This window comes from Apaloderma vittatum, unplaced genomic scaffold (assembly GCF_000703405.1).
Source record: "Apaloderma vittatum isolate BGI_N311 unplaced genomic scaffold, ASM70340v1 scaffold31036, whole genome shotgun sequence".
Lineage (NCBI taxonomy): Eukaryota > Metazoa > Chordata > Aves > Trogoniformes > Trogonidae > Apaloderma > Apaloderma vittatum.
The window spans coordinates 85033-94219 of NW_009723955.1; the positions used below are offsets into that span (position 1 = coordinate 85033).

The 9187-nt window shown below is 45.7% G+C and overlaps 1 protein-coding gene across 1 annotated transcript in view; it reads right to left on the bottom strand.

Moving 5' to 3' along the window:
- Window positions 1-985: 985 nt before the first annotated feature.
- The window catches only part of KCTD15 (potassium channel tetramerization domain containing 15), a 38146-nt gene continuing 29944 nt past the window's right edge, over window positions 986-9187 (bottom strand). The window contains exons 4-5 of the mRNA XM_009872306.1: window positions 7025-7330; window positions 986-1476 (exon numbers count right to left, since the gene is read on the bottom strand). Coding sequence (XP_009870608.1) covers window positions 1321-1476; window positions 7025-7330 — 462 coding nt within the window. The 3' untranslated portion in view covers window positions 986-1320. The remainder of the gene's footprint in view (window positions 1477-7024; window positions 7331-9187) is intronic.

The window sequence follows — 9187 nt, forward strand, 5'->3', positions numbered from 1 at the left end:
GGGAGAAACTAATTTGTGATTAACACATGAATTAGTTATTGAGGACCCAATCATGCTAAACAGCAATGAACAGGATTTAGCAGAATGCTATTTATAACCTCGCACCTGCAAATGTGGTGCTGTCTCCTGAGTTAGGAACCCTGCGAGTCAGAGTCGATCCCGAGTCCCGGGAGGGCAGTGATCTCCTGCAGACAGCGGGCTTCGGGGAAGGGAAAATTACACAGGGGGAGAGCGGCTACGGAATCGGTATTTTAATAAGTTTAAAAGAATAGAGGAAAAACAACCTAAACAAAAGGTGGCCTGCTTTCATCGGACAATGGCAGTCCAAATTTTGCAAAAATTCCAGACCCATAAAGAGTAGGCTTGCCCAAAATTCTGAACATTTCCTCCTACAAGTGGGCTTATAACACGGTTAGTGAATGAGCGACAAGGGGCGGCAGAGCTTGCTTGGCAGAACCACGCTGCTTTGATGGTGCAAAACGTAACAGTTTGTGAGTCAAAACAAGACTGGCTTTAAGAGAACTACAGCTCCACGTTAGGCATGTGACCCCTGTGTGATGGTGGATGGCGTTTCATTTTGTGCTTCCAGATCCCTACTTTTGTAAATACTGCCGTAATCGGCCTCGTCATTTATTTTTTTGTTGCTTTTTTGTTTTGTTATTTGTGATTTTCTTAATACTGAGCACCAGTTGACTATAAATCGGTCCTTTTCTGATTCTGGATTCTGTCCACAGAGAGATATTTCAGTTGGAAATGTTGTATAAAAATAAGCCATTTGCTAGCATGAGCAAGTACAATCACAGAAGTGTAACGTAACACGTGGGGTGTAAAGCACGTTCTGATATGACGGAGGAGTGGCAGTCGGGGGGGATCCTCAATGCAGTTTGCAGTGTGTCACCTTCCTCTCGGAGGCGCCCGCTTCCACGCGTCGCAGCATCGGGGTGTCGCTGGAAAGGCTGCCAGAACCGTTCCTCCTGCCGGTCTGTTCGAATTGCTTTAATTGGTCTTTCTGCAGAAGTCCAGTCTAGGGCCAGGGGTTTCTGAAGCTTTGCCTTTTTCACCACCACAGCTGTTGAGCCCAAAGTACATTCCCAGCAGGCCTGGTAACGCTGAGCATGCTCAGGAATTTCATCGTGAAAAACGGACAACTGGTTTTTCAAATGCGTTTCATGGCTGGCTATGTGACAGGTAGTTTCAGAATACCACTAATTGGCAACATAAAGTCAAAATGTGTTTGCTAATACTGTTTCGCAAGTCCGTAGTGTTTCACTTAAGGGGCTATTAAACACTTCTACGGTTACAAAGGAGCAGGGGTACGGTCTAGTCCAGGGGCTCCTGTTTTATTCTGATTGTTGGGGTAGGTTGTGGTCGTCTGTCTTCACGGCACAGCACGTATTCACTGAACTGAGAGGAATCCACCCCGCCACCACATGAAGCTGCCACATTAAATCCCTTCTGAAATAATCTTTCGAGCACCTGCAAGGTGGGGTAAAAAAAAAATAAAATTGAATGATTATTCAGCAAATATAGTGATAAAAGCATTGAGGAGCACCAGATCTAAATGATGGATTTAGTCTTTTGAGTCCTCATTGAATTAATACTATTGAGCTATAATTCTATAACTTATTCTTAAATTACTACACTGTGATTAAAGTCTCGCTCTCAGCAAACCTCTGTAGAAAACAAAAAATTAATCAAACAAATAGGCACTCTGCAGCACAGCCTAGTACATTATATAGTAAAATACTGGACTGTGGTGATATTGATGCTGTCTCTTATTGCTTACAGAAAGCAACATCGGGTTTAAGTCGTAATAAAAAGTGCCCATTATTCATTTGTAATATGAACAGTCTTACAGAAAGGGGTTGAAAATACTTCTCAGCTCCTCCTTGGCAGATGAAAATGTATTAGGAGCCTGAGTGACACTTCCGCCAGATCTTCACAGAAATCACAGCTGTGACTTTCCCCCGCTGGAAGGGAGCGCTGCTTTCAGCAAAGCATGGCAGGGACGGGATGTGGAGCCAAGACGTGGACAATAGGGAAACGTTCTGGCCCAAGAAAGAGCTTAATTTGTATTGCCCAAATATGTATTTTCTCTTTCTGCTTCTAAAGAAAAGTTGGTGCAATTTAGATGCATGAATTTAAGGAACCCAGAGGCAACTTTAATTTCTGAGACTGTCACACAGCACATTACCCTAGGATATACTGATCTTGGCAATGATCGGGGCCGTGTTTTCACATGCGTGAGCATGTTGATATACGGTTTCCCAGCAGAGCAGGACACGCACAGACTTTTCTCAGCATTAGGTGAGACCCACCGGCGGAGGTGCCGAGCTCCCTCCCTGCCGCGTCCAGGGCAGCAGCCTGCAAACGCTTCCCGTGTTTTCCTCTACCCATAAACGCCATCGAGGGGGCAGCCAGTCTCGCCCAAGGTAGCGCTTCTGTTGCTACAGCACACAGGCCCCCGCTGCGCTGGGAAGTGAACCCAATGATTTACTAAACCCGGTGAAGTTGGCAATGCCAGCATCCCCACGCGACGGCCGCGCCTGCCTGCCAGGATGCCAGGGGCTACGCTGTGCGAATGCTTGTTCGCTCAGTCCAGAGAAGTGGCTAAGCAATGCACCCACCTCCAGACAGTCAACCCATACACTTTCATGGGTTTATGTCATAGAAAAAATGTTTCTTCTTTTTTGGTTTTATCAGCCCTGAGAGCACCTCAGCAGCTACAGCCCGTGCAGCAGCACTTACGCTTCAGGGCCCAAGCTGCCAACGTTTAAGATCTGCACACGCGACCGCTGTCCTTGCACAGACCCGCATGGCGCCGCGGTGCATTTCTTAGTGCACCACTTCTTTTGCCCAAATATCAGTTTTGCTTTCTCCAGAAACATCAGTTTGGAGCCTTTATTAAGGGTAACTGATTTCAAAAGGACAACTGTATCCAGGGCGGTATCAGAGTGCAATGCAAACCCTGGGTGCAGCAGCGTTTACTGGTTTTAATCTGTGGGAACCCTCCTTTGAGATGGTCTGTTACCCATCTGCGTTTTAATCCACGGTTTGGGGTTTTAGCGGTAATTAAAACCTTATACTTGCTGCCCTGGCTGCTGGGAACAGGCGAAGGAAAGGAGCTGCTGTAGCACAGCTTTGCCTGAGCCGCGCCAAAGCTGCTGGAAATCAACTTGCCCGAGGAGCTCTGCCTGGCCTTGGGACACGGGGACCTGCGCTCTCAGAAAGCCGCATCTGCCAAATCTCACTGACTTTTGCCCTGATTTTTGCGTACTTTATACTGCAAGAAAGTTGTAGAACTGAAAGATCAAAAAAGCACTCCAGTGTGTGGAAGAAAAATGAACCTGGAGAGGTTAGAAGCAGGAGTGGGGGAGTGAGTTATCAAAATATATTTTAAAGAGAGAAACAAAACTCACAACTCTTACTTATCTGGGCTGTTGCAGCCTGTAGGACCGAAGTGGGGTGCAGGCACTAACACTTGTCCCTGCTCAAAGAGGAAGGCAGGAGTTTGAGAGGGAAGAGGAATAAGACACCACCACACTGTTGTTTCATGAGCTGGAGTGTATTTTGACTGTGTTATGTATCCCTGTTCCTGGACCTAGCAAGGCAGAGCCGAGAGGCAACCCGGCCACAGGAAAGGAGGCTTCTTCCATTAAACTGGATAGTGAGACGGAGGATTGACGGGTAAGATTTCTTTCAGAGAGAGACGTGACTTCAAAATCCTTGCTAAAAAACTTCTAAAAATCAATTTGCTCGTAAGACAAAACAAGCACAAGGGTGCCCTTGGCTTGCCCCAGTCCAAAGGCAAGGGAGGCTGGATGTGAACACAGGACTCTTCTTTAGCGAGCCAGCTCCCTGCAAACACACGATCCAGGTAGACATTACACCTTAGAGCACTGCGCGCAGAACAAAGCGATTCGTTTTTGCTACCTACGTGCTCGAAGGACTAGACTGCAGGCTATAATCTGGCCTTAAAAACCTTGGTATCATCAGTTTTCTCAGCGAGAAACAAAACAGGCCAAATCCTGTAAACAACGGAGAGAATGTTTAAATATTGTAGAGTCTAAAGTGTAACTTGGATCAGGTTGAGCTCAGACCTCTGAAGAAAGGCTCCCAAAGGCTGCTTCCATGTGCATTGAGCACTGGTTTGTAGGCACCGGGGCACGCACGAGACTAAGCGGCACATTGAACATGAGCAGATTTAAATGCCATTTAGTGAATCTGGCTCTACGCGCATTACTTTTTCTGAAGGTGAGACACAGACAGAGCAAAACCAGTAAGCGCCTCTGAATCAAATCAGAGCTACTTGCCTGTAAATCTCCAAAGAGAAAATGCCAAAAAGTGAGTATCTGCTGTGATTCTCCGATGTATAGGGAGACTCACACACAATATGAAACAAAGGATTTGTGCTAGGATTTAATATACTCTGTCTTCCAGTGTTCTGAGCACATCCGATTTTGCTGGAAATTTTTCCAAATAGAAACGTGATACTTTCATTTATTGTGTTTCATTTAAATTTTGCAGAGTCCTAACAAATGCAGTCTTCCTTATGAAGACTCAATGTTCAACATTTACAAGCATCGCCGAATTTTCTCTAAGGTAAGCTCACGTAAGTCACTAGAGCCGATTGCGAGGACTTGAAAAAAGTGTCAGTCTTAAGAAAACTCTGTACCTACCTTAATTACAAATGGGTGTTAAATTAAGAGCTACTGTATTTTTCTGTCTACCACTACCTACGGAATGCTAACATTCTTTGTTTTATATGCACAAGGCATGTAACGCCATTACTTCTCAAAGATTCAAAAAACTTATAAATATTGCACTTGTGCTACCAAGTATATTCAGCAGGGCACAGGAGACAAGTGATGTATCTCAGCAAACAGCAGACAGACTCACTGTGTCCCTCTCTGAGATTCTCTGGAAATGATTCTGCTCTTCCAACCACTACCGCTCCTCACCCATCTCCCTTAAGTCTGTGCATTTGCTGCACTGTACTTCCAACTTCTGACTTAATATCGGTTGGCCAAAAACTCCTGGGAAGGCGAAGGGCAGTGCGTATGTGCTGACCAGAGTCCATCAGAGCCAATGATAATTAGTGGCTGATTTCATCAGCCTTTGGTCTCAGAAATGCATCATTTTCCAGAAAGTGTTTGAAAACACTTTCTATTAATTATATAGTAAAATGTTGTAATTTAATAATATTATTTATACTGTAGACTCTTTGACATTTCTTTTTTCACAACATGAACTGGCAAAGAGACTCTTTGATTCTGTCTGCATTTTGACTGAATTCAAAACACATTCAAATAATAATAATAATTAGCATTCAGCTTTTACTACAAGCACACAGCACGCCACTTTGGATAAAACAAAGCCAAGTGCTGACCCATGTGGGCATCCAGTGCTTTGGCTGCCTGCTTGCAGGGCTGAGCCTGTCAGTGGCTCGCAGGGACACCTTATTGTTTCAGTTATTCTAATTTCTTGCACAGATCTAACTGTATCACATGGATAGTGTGGCTGAGACACAAACATGCTTCCCTATCCACTTACCTTAGCTAAACTGCAGCTGCTCCCCTCTCCACCCAGCACACAACGAATTCAGCACTGCTCCCACCGCCAGCAAACGGATCTGCCTCCAGCCCACCTCCAGCCTTCTATTTTTTGGGGCAGCCCACTCTAAACCTTGCCAAATGTGAAATTGCTAAGGACTGTGCAAAATTAACCACTGACATTGGACTGTTGAAGTTCAACCAAATAAAACACTTGGGAGTCTTGAACCAAAAATCACCAAAACATAGCTGGGTTTCAGCTACGGTTTCAGACAAAGGTGCGTGGTGCACTGGGGAATGCTGCCGAAGGAGGGGGGTGCCTGTCAAATGCAGGGTGTTAAAACGATCCCATCCACCTTTAGGTACTCTGGTGGCTGCAGGTCTCCTGCAGATGTTGTCAGCTGGGGAGGCAGAGGACGCCTCGCTTGTGGTGCGGTAACACCACAGGTAAGCAACGGCCCCAGGTTTTTGCCTGCCCTTGCTGTTACACCTCCCTCCCCAAGCTGCCTGTCCCATGGGCTGCTCTCCGGTGGGCATTTGCCCACAGGGAAGTTTATGGAGACCACTGAGGCATTTCCCACAGCCCAGTCCATGTCTGCGGCCACAGCCCGGCTGCAGGGGACGGTACCTTTGGAAACGTTCCCTCTCCATAACACGAGCATTTGAAAGGCATGCATGCCCAAACCAGGAGCTCTGTTTTGCCCTTGTTAATTAAGGCACCGGTTAACAGCATCATCAACACGGCTCCTTCTCCGCAGCCCAAGGACAGCCACAGCACCAAAGCTCTGGCCGCAGCAGCACTGATCCCTTGTGAAATGGCATTGCTTGCCCACGAGGCTGCTGCCTAAACACAAGCCACGTATTTATTTCTGCTACCATCCACCTATCTGTCCAGTTATCTTCTTTTGTTTCATATGTTTAATTTTAAACCTAATGTCAAAACTCTGAGTATAAAATGAAATACATTTTGTTTAAAATACTCTGGGCAATTTTTATAGAACATCCTTTTGAAAAAAAAAAAAGTGCAGAGATCAATTTTTTTAAGTCCATCCCGCAGGCACCATCATTTAATTATGAGTGAGACATAAATTATGCATTTACACATTGTTGCATTTTCTATAAAATGGTGTGGAGATTTTTTTTTGTAGTTTTTGGAACTCTCTCTTTCTTCCTGAGGGCACTTTGGAGGGAAAAAAAAGCCTGCTGCAGGCTATACATTGATGAAAAAATTAGCATTTATCAGTATAACACCATTATGAGACCAGCATGGCACTAACATACACAAAATCTAAATCTATTTTTCTGCTTAGACTTAGGAAAACCTGAAAGACTGTGATCTCACCAGGCAGAAAATGTCTCCTTGCAGTATAAGCACTGAAGGTAATTGGGCAGAAGCAAATAATTTGCATATAATTGAAATAATAAAAAAACCACCCCAGCAAATAGATGAGCCAGCACCGAAAGGCCATTACCTGCACTGAATTCAACCGGCAGTATCCGTTCAAAGGAAACCTAATAACGTGGGTAGGGTCCTGGTTCCAGCCTGCATTTACAGAGTTGCACATGACGTCCCCGGTCTCCGGGAAGATCTCTTCTATTAAAGCTTTCTCCCCGCTCAATGCAATTCTTTCCCCCAGATCTGGAGTCACTCTTACAACCAAGCAGTCACAAGGCTGGAAATGTTTCCTTTGTTCTTTCTCTTGTTTCCATCGCTCAAGTTCCTTAATCATTGGCTGCAGCTGGTAATATTTTGCTTCTTCATATAAAAGATTGAAGTCCTGGGAAAAAAAGAAAAAAAAAGAGAGGGAGAGAAACTAGAAATGCTTATAGATCTCTTTTAAAAATTAGTATTGTTCCTGTTTGACCTACTTAGGCTTATGTATTGTCAGCAAGAGTGCAAAGGCAACAGGTACCCACACACTTTGTCTTCGTCTTACACCTACACAGAAAACCACACCGTGCTAGTGCTGAATCTATTTGAGCTGACCATGAAGTTCCCTTTGCACTGAATTATTCTTTCATTTACTATCCCACAAGCTCAATGCCAGAAGGCTTTGCTCCTGGATTAAGAAATCAAAATAACTGGTTGCAATAAGCAAAGCCTGCTGATGTAAGAGAAGGTGTCCTGAGCCCTAATCTTCACTCTTGGCCTCCAGTGTTCACTTCTGATCTTACAACAGATCTCGGGCTTCACTGCCACCTCTCGCACACGTTACGAGACGGAGATGTCAGTTCAGCTTCATTTCTCACCTGCCTTTGCTGAGTCTGAAGTTCAACTGCAACAGCTCAGCTGCTCCCTGCGTTTCATGATTATTCATGTATTTAAAACATATTTTGGAGCCTGGTAAATTATATAGAGGCAATGACCATCCCACTGGCTGAGAGCTCAGCTGTGCACTCCAACAACTTAAAACAGTTCTCCCAGGCCATTCGTCCCTCACTTCACTTGGGCCGTGGGCAATTCAAATTCCCAGTGGGATCCAGTTCACTGATTGAGATGTCTTCTGCACATCCTCAGCTAATAACCTTCCATCAGATTTCTGACAGATCTGCTCACCTCAGCTTAAATGTGTGAGAGTATACTGAGGCAAAAGGTGTCAGCAGACCCCCTGACCCGAGGAGGCAGCAGTGCTCGCCAGACCAAGCCAGAGAAGAAAGCGAGGGGGAAGCACCTGGTGTGCAGTTTGCTTACGCTGGCCCCAGCACCTCCTTCAGCCTCCTGAAGGAAAGAGGAACAAGATCACAGAACCAGCTCCTCTCTGCAAAGACCTGCTGTTTGCTTTCCTGGCTCTTAACACCTGTTTGCAGATGGAATTGGTGCACCGCAGGCACGCTACGTGACTTATGTGGAGTGTGGTGTAGGTCAACACCTGGATATAAAGGCCAGTTCTCCACCACTGCAATGAAATGAAATGAAAATTCACAAGAACAAAACGACTGGAATCATTTGGACTGGAAGGAAGGACATGACAAGAAGTAATCAAGAAATGGGCACCAAAATTACACAAAAAATAATGTCAATGCTTCTGCTCCAGGACTCAGGGAAGAGGGGAATCAAAGGCCAACGAACACGCAGCACAAAAAGATGTGATTCTTACAGCAGCTTGGAATTAACCTGTAAAATCTGCTGCTGCAGGATATTACTGAACCTAAGCAGTTAGCTCTGTTCAAATGTGGCACCGCAGACCCACCGCCGGTAGTGGAGAGGTGCTCCTTCACCCCAGGGCTGCCTACGGCCCAGAGACGTATGAATATTCACAGTGACACCGGCAAGGTTACCGCAAGGTTATCGCGTTACAAAAGGGACATCCCATCCTTTACATCTCTTTGAGTCCGTTAAGGCTGGGCCAACAGGCACACCACTGGGGCAGAAAAAAGGACCTGAGAAGGCGCAGGGAAGAAAGAGTGGTAGGAGCAAGCGGGAAGAAAGGAGGGCAACAAAAACACTCACGGGAAGTAGCTGGAAGATGAGAAGCACCACGAAGATTAAAGAAGAAATCATACAGAAAGCGCACTGCCAGCAGCCAGAGCTGGGAACAGGCCAGGTGAAGAGCTGTGGAGAGCGGCTGCACCCCCTGGTCTCAGGTAAGGCACCATCAGCCCCAAATCAGCACTCGCTGCTGCACCCTTCCCGC